The sequence below is a fragment of the Centroberyx affinis genome, unplaced genomic scaffold (genome assembly GCF_046629955.1).
Source record: "Centroberyx affinis isolate AG114_WGS23_722 - 3 ecotype Tasmania unplaced genomic scaffold, CSIRO-AGI_Caff_v1 ptg005652l_1, whole genome shotgun sequence".
Taxonomy (NCBI): Eukaryota; Metazoa; Chordata; class Actinopteri; order Beryciformes; family Berycidae; genus Centroberyx; species Centroberyx affinis.
Genome location: NW_027282847.1, coordinates 108,273 through 129,459, shown reverse-complemented (window position 1 = coordinate 129,459; position 21,187 = coordinate 108,273). Strand labels below are relative to the sequence as shown.

The 21,187-nt window shown below is 38.5% G+C and overlaps 1 protein-coding gene across 2 annotated transcripts in view; it reads right to left on the bottom strand.

Annotated features, from left to right (window-relative positions):
* Nucleotides 1-3,532: 3,532 nt before the first annotated feature.
* Nucleotides 3,533-21,187, bottom strand: part of chka (choline kinase alpha) — a 30,467-nt gene continuing 12,812 nt past the window's right edge. For both annotated transcript variants that reach the window (XM_071547084.1, XM_071547083.1), the window contains exons 5-12: nt 20,108-20,241; nt 17,152-17,256; nt 15,946-16,004; nt 15,756-15,843; nt 10,932-11,040; nt 9,908-10,014; nt 9,717-9,798; nt 3,533-7,975 (exon numbers count right to left, since the gene is read on the bottom strand). In XM_071547084.1, coding sequence (XP_071403185.1) covers nt 7,916-7,975; nt 9,717-9,798; nt 9,908-10,014; nt 10,932-11,040; nt 15,756-15,843; nt 15,946-16,004; nt 17,152-17,256; nt 20,108-20,241 — 744 coding nt within the window. In that variant the 3' untranslated portion in view covers nt 3,533-7,915. The remainder of the gene's footprint in view (nt 7,976-9,716; nt 9,799-9,907; nt 10,015-10,931; nt 11,041-15,755; nt 15,844-15,945; nt 16,005-17,151; nt 17,257-20,107; nt 20,242-21,187) is intronic.

The window sequence follows — 21,187 nt, the reverse complement described above, 5'->3', positions numbered from 1 at the left end:
TACCAAAGTACAGTACAACTCTGTTACATAATGAGGAAGCATGCTTGGTTCAGTGTTTTTCCTCTTCAGCAGTGTTTACATGGGCCCCCTCCACGCTCATGAACACGTGCTCTACCCCAATGTGTACATCCAGTGTTATTGCAGCATTTCGGGACCCCCCCTCCCATTTTTGTTTGTCCTTTTATGGAGTCCGCCTCGGTGATGTCATCAGTCTGGAACGCTAGCGATGCTCTGTGAGTAAAACGCCGAGCCGACGATGAAGACGAAGAGGACGTGTCCAGTTTTTTCCATTGAAGGGAGGGCTTTCACGCTAAGCTGTTAAGACTACCAGGAATTCACAACACAGAATATATAGGACACACACACACACACACATACACACATACACACTCACACACACGCCCACAAACATGCAGCAAGAGGATACTGGCTATATGGTAAGAAAGAATTTCCAACCCTCAGTAAGTTGTAGAAGTCAGGCTTTGACCTCTCACCTCCCCCTCCCCCATTCCCTGCTCCGCCTGTCTGCATTCCTATCAATCCACACCTAAACACATACATAAACACACACACATACACAGTCATACACCTCCAATATTCATCCTCCCCCCAGTATTCCTTTCCCTTGTTTGCTCCCACCATCCCGTCTCCTTGTCCCTCTTCCCTTTCTTCCCCGTTTCTTCCCCTTTTTTGGTGCATATTTTAAGCATTTCTACTTCATTAGGCAGTATGGAGTGACAGCGAACTTGGGAATGAGAAAGAGGGGATGGCAGGGATGAAATATGAATACATGAGCAGTGCCGGATGCCATTTTTCCTTCCAAACCGATCGATTTCAGTGTTTAGAGCAAGGTTTCTCAATGTATCTCCGTTACATTGGCTGCGGCAAAACAGTGCTTCTGCTGCCAAAATGCGAGCACATCAATTTAATGACATTGGCATCTATATCACACTGAAGTGGAATTATGCATCCATCCATCCACATTTTTTGGCTTGCTCCTGCGTATCCTACTCATGCTGATTACTAGAGCAGCACCTTCAACCTTTCACACACACACACACACACACACACACACACACACATATTTTACAGCCCTTTTATTACTGCGCCAAGTGTCTGGCTTTCAGACTTTCTCTCTGACTTTTGTCTTAGCACAGTAACTTTCCATTGGTGCAGTGTGAGTGAGAACTTGGATCTGCTTTATGGTAAAATGCATTGGTAACACTTTACAATAAGGGTACGTTAATTAAGGGTTAACTAATGTGTCTGGTAATCATTTACTAATGGTGTTCATGTTAACTAAGGTATTAATTTATATATTATTTAATAGTTTATAAAGATGACTATTAAATAATGTATAAATTAATACCTTAGTTAACATGAACACCATTAGTAAATGATTACCAGACACATTAGTTAACTGTTAATTAAGGGTTAGTTAATGCTTACTAAGCATTAACTAACCCTTAATTAATGTACCCTTATCGTAAAGCGTTACCGTTCATTTAAAAGCTAAAAATTCCATATATATTCCATATCGGTAAGCTAACATATTCAGATATTCATCAGTGATAAGATTACAGCAGCAGAAGATAGAGGTGAAGTCAGTTGGTCCAGTTGCCCAATTGTGTCATCACACTTGGCTATAGTGTAGGGTTATTGTAGGGTTGTATTATAAACAGGATTTTTCAAGCCAATTTGATAAGAGCGGCATTGCCAGTGACCAACCCAGCTTTATTGTGTATTATGGGCATTTGGCCTAGTGTCCTTGCTGGGAAAAGTACAGAGTCAACCACTAATAAATCCTCCTGAGAGAGTGGCTTGGCTTACATCACTGCAGATGTTAAGCCATTACATAAACCAAACACTGGCAAATGTGTATCTAACCTACTTTTTTCACGAGTTGCACAATATGTGATATGTTTTCATGAAGCTCCAGAAAGCTGAAGGAGACAGAAATGACATATTTCTGTCTGAATTTTAGGGGAGAATTTCCAATTATCTGAAAAATAAAAATGCAAGATGTACTTTTACTAGGGGGAAAATTACATTTGTTGTTGAATTTGATCTAACTGTGCCGTCAAAGTACAAAGCGTCTACTAACAACGTGTCGGACAGGAGGACAACGTGAATGGATGCTGTTTTTGGCAGAATCACGATGTTGGCTGAGATGATCTCGTTGGCTCTGGATGGATGGTGCAGTTGGCAGTGGACAAAGGCTGCAGCTCCAGTCCGCCAGGCCAAGTCTGCCTCAATTCTGCTCTCACTGCAGCATTCCACCATCCCACTCATCTCAATGTCCATTATCTCAATGAGCATTCTTCCTAAATCTGTTCTGAATGTCCCTGTGCGCACCTCGGGGCTCTCCTTAAAAATATCTTGATAGCTTTGGATCTTTTCACGGTTGTCTCACCGGCGAAAATCGGATTCCATTTAGCGGTTTCTTGCGTAAAGCTGCACTATTTTTTTAAACGCACCCGTCTTATTAGCCGGAATCACAAAGTGGGGCGAAGAGTGTCCCATTGCCACTAATTGAGAAGCTGTAGATACACCATATTTGCCCAAATGAAATTCTGGTGTTGGTATAGATAAGAAGGGCGATGCCGCGGCAAAAGGTACACCTGCAAAGTAATCCAATCTAATAATAATCTAATAATTTCTGTGAAATGGTGTAAATAATTTGACATTACATTTTCACGGTTGTCAAACAACAGCATGATCATTAAAATGTTTTTCTTGAAGTCTCAGAATGCTAGCATGAAGTTTGCACGGAAGTTTGGTAGTTTGCAAACATTTGCTAGCATTTTGTGACTTCCAGAAAATAAGCATTTTAATGATCATGTAGTTCTTTGATAACTGTGAAAAGGCCAAATTATTTACACCATATACTATACATTTCACATACATTATCAGAACATAGAACAAGTAAGCACAGAAAATATCGATTTACTGTTTTGCGTATAGATATGGAATAGGCTTTCGCACTTCTTCCCGTCTTTCTTCCCGCCGGAAATGACAAATCAAAACTTCAGATCAAAATACAAACTGTCTCCTAAACAGCAGTGAACGAGCGCTCCATTCAGAGAAAGCTTCACCACCTCCACCCCACCACACACTAAGAAGACACTTAGTTTACTGACTTACACCTTACAGGATTTCTGGGTAATGAAGTCCTTCAAATTTTCCAAAAATGTAAACTTTAATCTCTCACTGACGCCAAAGTATGGAGTTGCCGAGAGCAGCTTTAACATCAATGAGCAGATGACATTGAGGTAAAAAAATCAACATTGTCTGAGTAAATGAAGCTAATGAGAATTTTGAGCATTTATATCTATGAGTATTCTTCCCAAAGAGTTACTTACGACAGCATCCGTCCAGTATTAACAAAGGGCCTTTCTTATATCCCCCATCTTAGAGTCACATGTTGAAGACACATTGTGAGAATACCAGTTTTACCAGTTTTGGATGTATGCAACAATGTGCCCAATGTCCACGTGTCCAAAAATATAGAACGGAGCCAGATTCAACTGTTTTCTGTTTATTTTATTTGTATTTGTGCAAAGCAGAAAAGTACATTTACAGCCAAGGTCCTTTCTGTGCTGTAGTGGCACAATGCAGTTCCCCCTTCACCGATTCAGTTACAAAGTAAGTCTTTGCACAGTATTTCTTTTCTAAGAGTACATGTGCATACAGTATAGCTGCATAGATAGCAAGGGTTAACATTGTAAGTCACATAATAGCGTAGTTGGGTCCTGTCACAGCATTGATTAATAGTAGGACGTTCTTTATTCAAATAATAATATAACACAGTGTATTACATTAACACAATGTACATTCTCAAAAATATTTAAAGTGATTAGGTACACGTTTGTCATTCCTTATATTTGGATATTTTATAGAATGTACCCTCTACATTTTGTATTAGTGAATTTTAGATAGCATTGAAGCAGAGACAGAAGTGAGGGTGTCTATTCTGAAACCTGGTTGGTCTCCATTGGGGACAAACTACAGTTTATTGGAAGAACCAATTAGATTAAGATTGTAGTTCTTTTGGTCCGAAATGTACATGCTATGGAAGCTGAATAACAACAAGTGGCATACAGTATATACATAAATATATATATATGGGTTATGGAATGTACAGCAGTTATAAATGGATGTCCATTAATGACTCTGTTCATGGAATGCAATGTAAAAATCACAATCAAAACGGAGTTTGATGTAGCATGTAGCGATAGGGAGACACTCGTTTCAACAATGAAAGACAAAACTTTCTTATTAAGAAAAATACTAATTCCATTTAAGGAGGAGGAAGAAGAAAAATGTCTGCAATACTACTGTAACATTTCTGAAAAGTGCCATTGCATGGTACTGAAAAACCACTGGCAGCTCAAAGGGCACTAGACTAGTGATTATTGTCTCAAGAGGGATGCACCAATAACACGTTTTCACTGCTGCTAGTAAGTCCAAGTGCTAAACTTTAAATATCGACTGGTACTGAGTACCAATCCAATCCATTGGAAATTCTCTAATACCAATATCCTATCAGCTAAGCTCAGCAGGGATGCGTTCCGCTACTGGTGCATCCCCGGTCTCATAGTGTCTCAAAAAGATCATTTTCTACATTAAAAACATCCCGAAAAAAATATAACAAAACATACAACAAAATACATTTGCATATAAAATAAAACTAATAATCACAGTTCAACAACCCCCAAAATATTTAAACATGAAAACAGTCAAGTACATAAGAATTCTTTCACTCTTCAGATCAAAGGTGCTACAGTAGACATTCAAACACTGGATGAGGATCCCAGTATCAGGTGACTGGTGTAGTAATCTGGTTTCGTTTCACGGTTCTCCATCCAGCTCAGTTCCCTTAGCTCTGTGTACTGCATAACACTGTATAGCGGACCTCCCTCACTAGAGGTAAGAGGTAATGCCTAGCACGCACTTTGGGACAAAAGCCATGATTTTACAGTCGTGCGCTAATTTTGGTGCTAAATCCAGGTGCCTGACGGGTAAACAAGGTACACGCATTGGTGGTGTACGCTGGGGTTTATAAAGCTGGGAAGGAATGTGGATATGATTATCCGCCTTTGTGTAGCAGCAGATAGAGTACACACAGTATAGCACAGGGTTTTTCAGCCAATGCCCTACGCACTGCATTTCTTCCTGTCACTTGCTACACCATACATTTTAGCTATAGCCATACATTTTGTGTCAAATGAGGCTAGGTATTTGTTACCAGTGAAGTGCAGTCCGTGTGCAGCAATGTCCTTGGTTATGTGGACAGATTACCTTGCCTTGATTTTGCATTTCACATAAATAATTTGACTAAATAAACTGCCTTTTCCTTTCATGAAAAGGCTTGCTGTCATTGTTAGCATTTCTAATTGAGTCTAATGGGCGTCTTTACTGTAGCGGCGAGCTGAGAAGCTAGCTTGCGGCTAGCCAGACCCGTTGGATTGAATGAGGAATATGCTAACAACAGGTTAGCATTTCTAATTGAGTCTAATTGGCGTCATTACTGTAGCGGCAAGCTGAGAAACTAGCTTGCGGCTAGCCAGACCCGTTGGATTGAATGCGGAATGCTAACAACGGCAACAAGCTGTTTTTTGGTTAACTAAATTCCTAATACAGAAACTTTCGCACCAAAATGTGACAAGTGCCCAGCAAGGAAAATAAGCTCAAATTCAAAATATCAAGGTATTCATTTATAGGCTAACTGAGGGCTTTCCTGGCAGCAATATTTGAGTGTTCACTGTATTAACGATGATTTGTTGTGGTAAGGTAAGACCTATGAGCTAGTCTCAGGATCTTTGGATGAACTGGGAGTTGCTAGACACAGTACACCTCAGTACAAGGCTCAGTGCATAAGAGCAGAGGGTGATCTGACAGAGGTTGAAGGGGGATGGTATCCCCCATGTGAGCACAAAACATCTACAAATAATGAGATTCCCTTGTTAAGATAGCCTAAAAGCAGAGTAGTAGCTTATACTGAAAGAGGTAAGGCTGACGCACACAGAGCACAGTTTTTTTTTATAGTACAGTGCATGTGCTGAATCCCTTTGTTAAAGGGGCAATAAGTAAGATTTGTATTGTCCATAATCATACACATTTTGTTTTCAGTATTAAGCAGTATTATTATTTCAGTATTTAGCATGGTGATATATTACCCCTTCACTAGAGGTTTCTGTTGGATCTCTGCTCTAATTAGCAAGCTTACTCATTCTATTGTGAGTTTTATATTTCTGGCCACCGTATATATCTCAGGCCACTGTAACTTGTGCCATCTGTCGATGATGCTGCAATTCCATTGTGACTGATAGAGGTTGATAAAAGCCATCAATTTCTTAATGCCCCTTTAACAGAGTTACTATACAGCTGTCCAGTGACAACTCATTCAAAGTCATTTTCACAATCTGTCACAGTCAAAATTCAGCTGTATTGTATGGTGCGGTAGCTGTGTGTTTCAGGTTATACTTGAGTCATAATACCCAAGTGTTTCATGATTCTGGATTATGGGTACAATGATGAGGCAACTTGGTAGAAGGCACTCGCGCCAGTACCAGTGGCATCACCAAAGAATCCATTACCACAGTAAGGAACATCCTCGAGGATATTACGGTTTCCATACAGTTTTTCCATGCAGTTTTCATAAGAGTGGAAAAAAACAAGTGAAAGCTATAAAGATGGTTAATTAGCTCCCTTGTTACCACTAGCCTGGTTAGATGTACTTCCCACCCTCATAAAGCTGATGAAAGGCTGAAACAAATAATGTGGCTGGAGCTAACCGGTGTATAAACCACACAGTGACGTGGCTCCGCTTGTTGTCATGGTACAATGTTCCATATTAATGATATAAGCGCACCATAAGGGCGCTGCCTGAAGCTACCCCAGATCGCAGAATATTCACAGGACGGTTGAGAATGTCTTAAAGCGTAAACAGGTCGTCTAACAAGAGTCACAGTTGATCAGAACAAGAGCATAAAGCAGCTGCATTAGCTGGGAAGGCAGACAGAACCAGTATCAGACCTGGTTTATGCGGATTGCTGACAAGTGAAACACTTAAAACTTGATGTCAGCTTGATTTGGTGGAGTTTAACCAACCGCCCAGAAAAGCAAGCACACCGCAATTGTTCAAATATTTGAAAGCATATGAAATACAGTAAACTTTCATTTGCCCTGGCCTGATGAGTATGTAAATAGAAGCAACCAAAAAGCAAATCCAATGAATAACTGAAGTGTGTAAAAGTGTGTGTAGAAGTGTAGACAAGTGCAGTCATGATTGCACCCTGTTTGGTGACAAGGGCAGCCAACAAGTCAGCCCTTCAGTAACAGATAGGGCCAGGTTACTGGCACATTGAGATCTATATATAATATATGTAGTTAGCTATCGGCTGCTTCAGAAAGCAAGGCTCTACCAAGAGACGTTCACATTTTGGTTCTTTCCCACAGCACATTTCCATATGGGAATGATAGATCGATATACATTGATGCAATGTTAACATTTCCAAATGGGAATCTACCTGTAACTGAAACCCACTCTCCAGCTCAACAGCTTCACCCTCGTGTTAGTGATATGGTTTTAACAAGGCAGAAGCAGAGAGCAGTTCTGACCAATGATGAAGATTAGTCGATGTTTCGTTTGCTTGTTTTTTTGTTGGCCCTCTGGGAGCTACGCAATGTAAACTCTGAGCTGCAGTGGATTGTGGGGCGTACTTTAAACACCTAGCCAGAAGATCCAGTTTTGGCTTTGGTCAACACAACACAAACACTAGCCAGCAAATCCTCCCACTGCAGGGGAGTCTAAGTAAAGCATGGTTGTGGACTCTTCTCAATCTATCACTTCTTCTTCTTCTCGCCGACTGGCTGAATGTGTTGTCAGTCCAGGTCTTTGCATCTTCCTCCATTAGACACCCCAGATTTTCTTCTGCTGGAAGTAGGCATCAAATCTGGCCAGAGCGTAATCCTAGAATACAATCCAATATACATTAGTCTAATATGTACATATATGCAAAACCGCACATACAAATACATTCAAGAGTAAAAATAATGGCACAGCGAGTTTAAGTTACAGTTTTAGGTGGTGACACGTCTAAAATGAAAGATGTATTTGTGATCAATATTCATTCCGTCTTTAAGCCACTTTGCTTTTAAAATATAATAAAAAAGAACCGTGTTTAAACAATGGAATTAATAAAAAAGACCAACTACTACCAATATTTGCTAATGCTCGCAGTGCTCATTAGCGCATAATAAGCACACTGTGAGTGAATGATAATTACTGAGCGTGATACAATAAACACACATGGAGGATGAACACTATGGGGGAACTGCATAGTTAATGACATATTGAATGGAATTTTATGATGCTTGTCTAATGATATTGTAACCAAAGTTTATCTCTGCTTCTAATGGGCTTACAATCTTTCGGACCATTGGTAACCTGTATAACAAGTGGTGGCAGCTGTGATGGAAACAGCCAACCTTCCTCTATTTAGCTCCCTGATATCTTGCCAGGCTGGTATGGCAGTTTGACCTAACCTCCTCTGACCTGTTCTTAATGTTGACACAGTAAATATTGACATTGCATCATCTTACAGGACAAGACTGACTGTCGGGCAACTTTCAACAAGTGTAGGCTGAAGCCTTCCCGTAGTTGACTAGCGGCTAAGTGGCTAACACGATTTTCCATTGACCGCAAAGTAGCATGTGTTACTGCAACTAAACAAAGCAACAAATGGTGTTGAGATTCACCTCTAGACACACTCACTTCACTAAAGTATGAGTTCAGACTCATGATAGTAACTACCGACCAAGGTTATTATAGTTTTGCGTTTTTCATTAGTTTTTATTTTTATTTCGTTTTGACTTTTTGTTTTCAATTTCAGTTTAGTTTTAATTCGTTTTTAAAGCGGGTTTGCTAGTTTAGTTTAGTTTTTATTTTTTGAAAATGCTTAGTTTTAGTTTAGTTTTTATTAGTTTCAGTGTTAGTTTTAGTCTTTTTTTGTAATATGGGGTATTTGTCAGGGGCGAGATTCAAAAATTCAAAATACTAGGCTTATGTATGAAATAAATTGACAAAGACGAAAACTAAAGACATTTTCTCTATAATTTTAGTTTATTTTAGTTAGTTTTGTAAACACACAATACAGTTTCAGTTAGTTATCGTTTTTTTGTAAAGCCTTGTTTTTATTTTTATTTCAGTTAACGAAAATGTTTTTTCACACCTAGTTTTCGTTATTTCGTTAGTTTTCATTAACGATAATAACCTTGCTACTGACATTTGTTCACTGCAGCCTGTGAAGCTGTAGCTAGCTAGCTAGCTACCATAGCTTGTTCCCTTTGCAGGAGACGGAACATTCCCACTAACTAAAAGCCTGCTGGGAAGTATAGTTAACCAATTTGTCATTCATGTAAATAATACTGAATGGATTTTTGTGAAATGAAGCCAAGCAAGATGTGTTGATGCTTACTTCGACATATATCAAAATCAAATTAAAATCTTTTTAGATTGCTTATACCGCCCATACATTGACATAGGGTAAAGTTAACCAAAGGATTGACAGAAATTACGTCAACTGCAGCCAACTGTGTGTGGTATATTTTACTTTGGCCCTCATGCAGAATAACCATCAAAAATAACAAAAAAGCATACAAGTAACCTAACTAAGCCTAACGAAGCCTAAACAACCAACAATGGCACTCACCAGGTATCCAAACTCAATGGTGGAGATCCTGGCCTGGATGATGGACCACAAGCCCCAAAAGAAATGGGATGCCAGGGAGAACCTATAATCAAACAGACCATACAATTTGTTTTGTAGTAGGCTTATTAAAGTACCATACTGTCTCATATCATGTCATGTCACATCACATTATATCCTATCTCAGTGCTCACCTGTTGACCTCCACGTACAGCTCTTCCTTCAGTTTCATTTGGTCCTCGTCACTCAGGTTGTCAAACCCTCTGTCAGTCTCCCTCAGGTAGCTTTCAATGAAATGCAGCTGTAGATAGATGGCAAAAGGTCATTTTGGGTTCTTAATGTAGTAATTGGCTTAACAGGAGCCTATACCTACATACATACAAGCTATGTTCTATGAGTAATTAGTATAATAAAATAATAGTAAAAAATAAAAAAATTAAATTATACTACTACTACTATTAATAATAATGATAATAATAATAGCAGACAAAAAAATTAAATAAAAAAATATAATAAAATAATGTAAAAAATGTAATTAAAAATAAATAATACATATACTTCTATTACTACCACTACTAATAATAAATAATTACAATAATATAAATTGGTAACACTTTACAATAAGGGTCACTAAGTTAAGGGTTAGTTAATGCTTAATAAGGGTTAGATAATGCTTAATTAACAGTTAACTAATGTGAAATTTACTAATGGTGTTCATGTTAACTAAGGTATTAATTTCTACATTATTTAATAGTTTATAAAGATGACTATTAAATCATGTATAAATTAATACCTTAATTAACATAAACACCATTAGTAAATGATGAACTGTTAATTAAAGGTTAGTTAATGCTTATTAAGTATTAACTAACCCTTAACTTAGTGATCCCTTTTGTAAAGTGTTACTTATAAATTTATAATAAAAATATAAAAAATCAAAAATAATACAAAGTCAATTCTAAAAATAAATTCTAAAATTATACTACTACTACTAGTAGTAGTAATTTCATTATTTTTTAATTTGTTACATAAGAAACAGTGTAACCGTGACTTTTTGGCACACTGGCAAATAGTTCTGAGTTGACTATTGTTTCTAGCAGTGAGGAGGATTGGCAATGACAAAATAAATCTGAACACGGTCCACCATGAAGTTCTGGTGAAAATAGTATTTGTCATTTACTGTCAGGACAGAGACGCAAGCCTTCCCTCCATACACACCTGCTGAGCCTTGGAAGGGTAGTTCTGAGCATCAACCTTGAAGAAGGGGAACTTGTCACAGCTGTAGTCATACATCCATTCACAGAAATGGTTGCCAATGTCAAATCCCCTGTAAGATACAATAGAGAGAGAGAAACCATAAATGAAAAAATCAACCGTCAACACCAAGACAGGTAAAGCTATCTGGTTGTCAGTTGCGTCTATTGGGGTTTATGTTACATAACTCACTGTGTCTGGGAAGATAGGAATGATGTGAATGAGATAAAGGATATAAAATGCCTTAAAAACACCAAATTTCGAAAAAAAAAAAAATCCCAGAGTATCGCAAAAATTTCGCCGCCAGGAAGGAAAAAAATACGGCCACCAGTAGATTACATGAAAAAATAATTATTACTTTGATGGCAAATAACTCTTGGAAAGCCTCTCTCTCCATTTTTTAATCGCTAAATATTTTTAAAAGAAAGCTAAAAACTTATCTCTTCACTTTCGCCTTTAACTAGCTCTGACTTTCCTGATACAGGCCTAAAACTCTTTTTTGCACTTTGCTTCGCACTTATGCACTGCTGCACTTCTTTTAAAATGTTGTATTTTACTTGATTATGTGCATTCTATGTACTTTTTTTTTTAACTTTATTTTTATTATTATTATTCAGTGGGTTTTATTTTCCATCTTATGTTATGCATTCCTCATTTTTTATCTTATTTTTACTATTATTATCAAGTGGGTTATATTCTCCATCTTATCTTACATTAATTATGGCATTCTATCCCTGTTTTTATGCTCATTCTATGTCTATTTTCATGTGAAGATGCATTCTATGTATTCTATTCTCATCTTTATCTTATTTTTACTATTATTATCAAGTTTTATGTGAAGCACTTGGTGCATATTATTTTATTTGTTGTAAAGAACTTTGAGCTGCATTTCTTGTATGAAAGGTGCTATACAAATAAAGTTTATTATTATTATTATTATTTATTTATTTATTTTTTTGTTCGGGAGTTTTGTGATCTTGTCTCACCCCGCACACGCAAACCTACTTATTCACTTTAAAGCCGTTAATGGAAACGCACCTGATTTGCATTTTAAGTTTGTTAACTTTTCTAAAAATTTGGTTCGAATTTATGCAAAACCTGAATTGGAAACATGGCTATAGGTATGTGCGTGTGTGTGTTGGGAGTGTTTTCACACCTAGTTGGTTTAGAGCTGTTATCTCAAACTCAGGAGTGCTGTCCTACTTAGTAGTCGGGTTGTTTGTCTATATGAGAACATGAAACCTTGTTTGACGCAGGCTTCTCACAGCTTTGTTCAGAGTGATCCACCGGACTACAGGAAGCACTGTGCATTATGGGATGAGCATGCTGTGAGTTATGGGTTAAGGACGAGTTTCACCCTGGAAGAAAGTTCTTTTCCTGCACCAAATGTCTGACCAATGAAGGAAATGACTGCTGGTTTTATGAAATTTTGCAATGCGTAAATGCAGCAGAGTAACTGATTTGCACCAAAGCAAATGCAAATGCTCAAACTGCACACTTGCATGATGACTCCCGCGGTATTATCATGTAGCTGAGAAACCTTTCCAACACAAAGCCTCCCACACCTGCCAGGCCTGTTGCCTAGGAGCCCTAACTGATGCAATGAACTGGTCTCATCTGGCTCTGTCTCCACATCTATTTAATGTCAAGACAATGAGAAAAAGAGAGAAAATGTGTGTGTGTATCAATGTGTGCATCCTTGCTTGTGTGTGTGTGTTGTGCCTATACATGCATTACTGTACATATGTTCACATGTTGGGTGTGTGTGTGTGGGTAGTATGTCATTTGCACACAGAGGAACACGTGTTTGCCGTGTAACACGTGAGGAGACTTAAAGGGGCCATGCTAAGAGACTAAGGGCTGAGGGGAAAAGGAGGGGGCCTGGAAGAGTGTGTGGGTGTGTGTGTGTGTGTGTGTGTAAGAGAGAGAGAGAGGGAGAGAGAGAGAGAGAGAGTGCTTTGTCAGGGGGAGCTGCCCTGCTGGGGAATCGGCTGTGAACCAAGGCCAGTGTGAGCTACGCTGTTTCCCATAAATGAGCCACTCAGGAATTCACACACACACACACACACACACACACACACACACACACACACACACACACACACTTGAAGACAATGACTAACATGTACTCAGAGGTACGAGCAGTAAAGCAGTTGTCTAGTAGAGTGCAGACAATGCTTTGCTATTGTCAGGTAAAAACTTTGTATCTCCAAAATCTCAACCTTTCAGGAGCTATGTTTTCAGCTTGATCACGATGCATTTTTGAGTTTATCTACTTGGTTTTGAAAAGGTTTCATACACCCAAAGGTTGTAGATTTTTCTCAACCCATAGAGGCGCATGTAATCCTTCAATGGAAGTTGAAACCTGAGATAAAAAGAAATTACTGGAATTACTGGTTTCCTCTCAACAGGGGCAATTTTGCTTTTGCTTTTGCTTTTGCTTTTGCTTTTTCTATTCTATTCTATTCTGGTATCTTTGGCTAGAGACTATGAACAATGTACAGGATGGACAATGTACTAGAGCACCTTGTCCATAAATAACATTTCCATTGCTTCTATCCTGTCTGCTCCCGCTGGCCTGCCAAATCACGGTTACATAACCGCTGCGGTGAATATTTCATCAGAGCGAAGGCGGTCGTGAATTATAGATGCCAGAGGGGAATATGGATGGAGGACAGCCACAAGCCAAGCTCCAGCCTTTTTTCCCTCTTGTTCTGCTTGCTCGCCGTCTCAATATCTAGGTTACTCCCTCTGTCTCTCTCTCTTTCTCTCACAATTTGGCTCGCCATTTGCCCCCCCGCCCCCCCCCCCCCCCTTCTTCTTCTTCCCCCGGAGTGCAGAGCCAAGATTAGATCGGAGGAAAAAGAACTGGCTGCGGTCCACCGGTCTACTCCGCTGGGATGCTTAGATGAGCAGATGAAAAGTGGAAGACGAAGCGAGGGTGACACAGCAGAGGCGGATTTAACCCCCCCCCCATGACGTAAGCGAGGCCTCCGGTTAGCGCAGTCTGCAGAGGGCGTTTTATTCACACACTTTTTTTTTTTTTACCCACTAAACTCAACTTTAAACTCACTTGTACTTGTAAATGAAGCAGAGATTCCAGGGCTTCTGATGATATCAAACGTGTGATGCAAGCTAATGGGGAACTGTGGATAATGAAGGTGCTAAAAAAAATACCGCTACTGTTTACTGGTGATATAATGGGGGCTGCCCTAACCTCACACCCTGCGACAAACTCACACAATTTACCTTATTCACACAGCGGCCATTTTGAACACGCGGGGTGGGAAACTCTACCTGGAAGAACAAAGTGCAGCCAGCTCTGTCCTACTGTTGTGTACCAAGATACATCATATAACATTATCATTTCACAGATTTCCCACTGAAAAACGTATTTGAAATGAATGGAGCTCAAGAATCGAGAGGCAAGGTTTTGCAAGTTACATCACAAATCTCCTATCAACCAGGTCTGGCTCCATTATGGAGGTGGAGAATTGGCTGTTAATGTCTACAACAACCAGGCTAGAAAAAGAGAGCTAGCTGAAAAAGACAATTGTGGTGTGGCTGCAGCTCCATTCAGTAGCCTAATGTTAAGAGTAAAAGTGAATAGTGTGATAAGGTGGATTTGTTTCCAAATGTAGGTTACTGCCCTAGTCTCTACTCCAAAACACTCTGAGTTGTAGCTTGAGAAGAGTCAGCTCAGTTAACCTGAACTAACTGTTAGCTAGCTAACAGCGAGCAGGCTCATTTAGCAAAGTAACTGATATTAATGTTAACATGCGACTAGTAGCTACAACTAGATAAGTAGCTAGTGTGCTAGATGTATTTAGTCCATTATTGGTAACCTACATAGCAGCTAGTAGCTTACTAACTTGCTAGTAAGCTAGCTAACTTTCCTGATAAATTCAAAAAGTCGTTGTGGTTGTTGTTCGAGGTTTCTAGCTAATTTGGCAACAGTTATCTGTATTTTGTCCTCACTTATGTGTATAAGTAATGCTATTTTTGTATATATGCCAAACTTCCGGGTAGAGTTTCCCAACCCAAGTGTTCAATATGGCCGCCATGTGAATTGACGCTTCTAATTCCAGCCACCGGGACACAACCACGGTGTCTTAGGAAAAGGAAACAAAAATGGAAACAAAATGCACCGCTGTACCACATTGCCCGTAGTGTGAGATTTATGATTGGGTGTGATTTAGAGGCCAGCTGGACTATGTAGTAGTATATTGTCCATACACCTGGAATTTTATGCCCCTACTGTGGCAAAATTATGCGCTTAGTTTGCATTCATTGTATCACTGTTGTAAGTAACTTTGCCATAAAGCGGCTACTTGGCTACTGCTGTTCCAGAGAAATGATTTGGGTTCTCTGCTGATGCTCCAAAATCAGTGCAAAGAAAACCACTCAGACCCATCCTACGCAAATTCTGAAGATATTGGTCAGAGCAAATTTGGCACTTAAAGGGATCGGTCAGAGTTTTAAGAAGCCTCTCTGATTTATCACAAGCTGGTGTCCTTTCAGTTGATTCAAAGAGCAAAATCTCAAACCAAACTCCAACTCCAACCAAAAAATTGTGTTGTTAACAATGCTAGTGTAAGTCAATGGGGCTAAAAACACGTCTCTGAAAAATCACATGCGAAAACTTAATAAATTGTTAATGATATAACAAACTGTACAATTAACAACAGAGTTAGCTATATGGAAGGTCTTCAATATACTTTATCAGAGATGTGGTGTGGTAGTAAGTTGTGTTACAGCTGTTACAATAACCGCATGCTGCTAACTTACCTGTAATTGTAGCTGCTGTATTCAAAGTCTATGAGCATCAGCTTCTGTCTGTCTGAGCTCTGGCGGCCCTTCAGCAGTAGGACGTTGCCTGAAAACAACACACAGTTGGAGTAAATAAAAGAAAGTACATAAAAAGACATTTAAGTCACTCAAGTGACAAGCAAATGTACAGCAGAAGGGGGTGTTTTACCTTCTTGACAGTCATTGTGGCAGAACACGACAGGGGAGTGGGTGGACTCCAGCAGAGACCTGCAGATAAACAGGAAGATTTACAACTCAGGAAAAATGAACTCAATCAGCGGGGTTTCATGTGTCCTGGATTATATTGCTCAAGAACTTCATATACTGACAACTATCCCTGTAAATATGAACAAACAAAATATTCTGAACATTACCAAGGAAGTTGAACTTATGTCGAGGTTCTAAGTTCGCCAAGGTGACAACACTGTACAACTGAATATACAAAGGCTAAAAAATGTGTCGGTGATGCAAGCAAAAGGTAACAGATGGTGGTTGTTTTGGTTTGCGTCTGGTAAAGCACAAAGCCAGGCCTGGATTAATTCAGCTTAAAGTGAAAAGAGGAGCTGGAACAAACATGAGGCCTGATCCATTTACCTGACAGTCTGGGACATGTGGAAGTGGGAAAGATTGGCAGCTGAGAAATCGTCACCAGGTTTGCATGTTTTACATGATTAAGTAGGGTTTTTTTGGTTTTTTTTATTCTAAATTACATCAAATGTCTAGGCTATTCATAATAATAATAATTACCTAGTATTCAAGCAAAAACAATGGCCATTTGGTGTAATTTGCTAATTTCTGCCATTTCCAGGAATATGGCCTGATTGTGTGAGCCATGTGATTGAAGTGAACCCACTTGAAATAAAATGATACATTTTTCACTACAATTATGATTTGTTTTTACTATCCTACCACTAGTAGATTATAGCTTTATAAGTTTAAATGTTAGCACAATTGATGACCTAAGCAACATAACAACCGCAGAAAATATCGCGATATTCAATATTATCGAATATCGGCCCAAGCCTATTATTAAATCAACCTTTTCTCACTTTACTAGCTGACTAGCTGCACGACCCTGTTTCCCTTTATGGAGGCATACTGACAGCAAGCATTTCCATACATAAATGAACCGTCACTTTTTAAAACGCTAGCATAACCAGTTCTCGTGATATTAATTAGTGGTTTGTTTGAATGTGATCTCAGCTCTTTGGCTCACTCACACAAAACAGACCTTGACTGGAAAGGAATTATTATTGTTAGATAATCTACTTTCTGAGGTAAACAACATCATAGGACCTAGACATTGGTTACATAACACCACGAGTAGAAACTTTCCATGCATGTGTTGAGTGTTTGTTTGTTTGTGTTTGCATACTTGAGCATATCCATCTCTTGAGGCAGGTTGTAGCTGAGCAGGCGGTTGAAGCGACGCAGGTGGGACTCTCTGGTGAAGTTCAACCTCATGACTTGGCTCAGGTACCTGGTGAGAGTGTTCCAGTCACACAGTTACCCCTCTACTTCTCTCAATGATTCATTTCTATGACATTTCTGCTTTATTTGATATCGCAAAGTGACTGAAATACAACAAAATCATGTTGACTGATACGCATGTGGGAGGAAAGAGTGCACTCTCAAGAAACTTTAATGTCATCCTGACTCACTAGAATAAAAGTAAGAGAGGCAGTTTATGCGCTTTGTGCAGTATAAAGAGCTTAATAAAGGCCCGACTTGAACTGAACATGACAAAAAAGATGATTTCTTTATTATCAATCACACAAGGCAATGGAAATTTGTCTTTCCACTTCTAGATGCACATTATTTTGACTATGTACAGTATACATACAGTACAATTACAATTAATAATAGTAGTAATATTAGTGGTAGTTGTAATACTAGTAGTAATATTAATAGTAGTTGCAATAGTTATAGTAATATTACTAGTGGTAGTAGTAGTAACAGCACTAGTAGTAGTGTTTGTGAATAATAGTAGTAGTTGTAATACTAGTAGTAATATTAATAGTAGTAGTAATTATAGTAATAGTAGAAGTAGTAGTGTTTGTGGTAATAACAGTAGTAGTTGTAGCACTAGTAGTAATAGTAATAGTAGTACTTGTAGGAGTTGTAGTAACAATAGTACTAGTAGTAGTAACAGTGGCAGTAGTAGTAGTAGTAGTTGCAGTAGTGGTAGTAGTAGTATCATTATCACTATTAATATCATATATGTCACATTTAAAGATTTTGACAACATCAGTATGACCACATAGCCTGAGCTGAGTTTACAGTATAGGGCGGTTTGAGCTTACTCAAATCTCTTGGCCCAGTCACAGACACTGATAAACCAAGAGGTCTTTATAAACGGGCTAGTCCACTAAACTCAAGTCAGGGACAACAACAAGTAGCATTCAGGGTCTGGATGCATCATCGATCACAAGGGTATGACAAACGCCATTTGGATACATCACCAGTCACAAGGTCATGGCAAATGGTATGATTCATAGAGTTAGCACAGTTTTAGGGATTTACAAGAAGGCTTTATCAGTGGAACGGAAACAATATCAGAGATAAAAGTAACTGTTCCTGTGAGTCATAAAACAGGTGAAACAGGTAATCTCTCCTCTGACCTACATGTCTCTCAGATAAGACAGAGTTGTTGGTCAACCTGAACCCCTGGCTATACTGGACTTGGAGGACAAATCATCACATGGAGACAAAGAGCACTCAGGAAATGTACAGTGGGCAGGGTGAGGCATTAACACCATCACCACATTGACAAAATAGTTCCCTGTCCTAGTTGTGAGAAACACTGTGTTCACACTGCAAACAACTTGGCTGACTCTGGTTGTGGGTGGTGTGACAGGCTCTGAAGGCTACGTAGTGGTCCAAGTACAAAGTTTTGAGAGAAATCATGTGGTTTTCGCTGCTTTGATATTGATTTGATGAATTAACACAGCTAGCTAGCAAGCGCTAATTAGATAGCATTAGTCAAAAATAAACACACTTCAGACCCCAAGGAACCGTTCTCCAAGGATCGTTTTTGGTGAGCTCTGAATCACTTGGAGTTTTTTGTGTTTATTTTTTTATTAACGCTACCTAATTAGCGCTTGCTAGCTAGCTACGTTAACTCATCAAAGCAATGTAACGTTATGAAAGGCAATACCACAGCAGTGAAAATACATGATTTCCTTGCTCAAAACCTTTTTAATTCCAATTCTCATGTTCTCATTTGTTATATATCGTATACAGCTAGATCTTTTGACAATCATATCTCTATTCATTACGTTCTACTATTGTAATTGTCATTTATTAGGTGTGATATTGCCCTATTGCTCTATTCTTACTTGAATCTAGGGCTGAACGATTTTGAAAATATATCTAATTGCGATTATTTTGACTGATATTGCAATTGCGATATGATTTGCGATATTATAGGGAATGATCATTTTTACATCATTATTCTCATTTTCACTGAAAAACATATTAAAATCATTACGGTGTGATTTTTACAGGGATCTGTACCAAACAAAGATGTTTTCTTAAGTCTGTAGAATATCATGTGTAGGCCAGGACATCTCTGCAGCACCACAATATTTCATTTAAAATGCTATTTTGACACATTTCGCCTTTAACAAATATTGCGCCTCCTGCGATTTGAAAATTGCAGTAGGCCATATTGCGATTTCGATAAAATTGCGATTATTTAAATTCTGTCACTAAAATCACTACTAGAATCCCAGCCTAAGGTCCGACAAACTAATGTTACCTTTTATGTTTCTATGCTTCATCCTGTTCTAACATTAATCTTTACAAAACTCTCCAATAAAAATGTCAAGCCAGACAATTGACTAACATTGGTAATCTTGCAAACCGGACACAGGCCAGTAGTGAACTAGTGTTTGGGTTCCTACAGGGAAGGTCAGAGGAAGGGGATCAGGAACTTTATCACTGCCTGTTGACAGACATTGTACAATGTAAGCCTTGTAAACATCCAACAATATAGACTTTAACGCAATTTAAACAGAAATGGATTATGATGGGGTAACCCCGACCTCTTTATTTGACAATAGCAAGTAAACCTTGACATTATGTGTTAACTGAGGATTCAAATACTGATAGAAGGCCTTAAGTTATTAACCTGGCAGCCAGGTTAATAACTTAAGGCCTCATCTTGCCTCCATGCTCCACTGAATGTTTCAGGTCTTTCTTACCGTCTGCCATAAGAATTCATAACAGATTGTGTGTATATAGTATTTTCTCTTTTCTTTCTCTTTACTTTTCTAGAAAATTCTAGAAAAGAAGACTAGAAACAAAAAGAAAAAGTTTAAAAGACTTACTTGTCCATGGTTCCAAACAGCCATTTGGGCTCCTTGTTGAAGGGCATCCTCATACCATGAAACTTGGCCATCTTCTCTGCAACCTCCGCTGAGATGCTGGGGTCACTTAACTCGCAGGTGTCCAGTTTACGGCTCTGTCGTTTAAACAGATTATGAGAACAGGTGATTTGTTTCATTCATAACCACTGATTTCTGTGAGATTGTATTTTTTTTTTTTAAAGCTGCACTAGGCAAGAATTTTATGTGAAAATACACCCGGCTTATAAGCCTAAATCACAAAGTGGGGCTGCAACAGAGAAGAGCGTATGGGCAGAAATATGTGTCACTAGAAACTGAAACTGAATTATTCATATTTGAATTTGAATTGCTCAACTTGAATAATTGCATTAAAAAACTGAATTTGAATCACATAATTTGAATTTGTATTGTGAGAACTGAATACAGTTTCAGAGCAAATGAATTCAATTCCATAATATTACATTCAGTTTCAAGTTTATTGGAATTCAGTTTCAAATGATGCTATTCAGATTCAGTTTTTCAATGCAATTATTCAAGTTAAACAATACAAATTCAAATTATGTGATTCAAATTCAGTTTTTTTAATGCAATTATTCGAGTTGAGCAATTCAAATTCAAATATAAATAATTCAATTTCAGTTTCTAGTGACACATATTTCTGCCCATAAGTGTCACATCCTTACATGTAGTCAGCTCAGGTCAAAATAATATGTTCAGAACCATTTGTATTAAAAACGAAACTCTTTCTGCATTTAAAACAAAACAAAACAAAGATCTCTGGGTTTAAAAAATTGGACGGGCTTAAAAACCAGTTTGACTGCTACGAGAGACATTCCTTTCTGACTGAGTCCAGGTAATGTTCTTATCCTCTGTGTGTAAAATGAATTGCGTAACACATGACTGTTTCGCTACAGGAGAGCAGATGTTTTATGGTTTATTAATTTCCTCTGAACATCAATCAATCGTGCATCATTGAACAGAACATCGTGCACACAAGTTGCACTGTATCATTCGTTCCCAAGCGCCTGATGCTAAACTTTAACCCTTGCCGCTACATGCCCA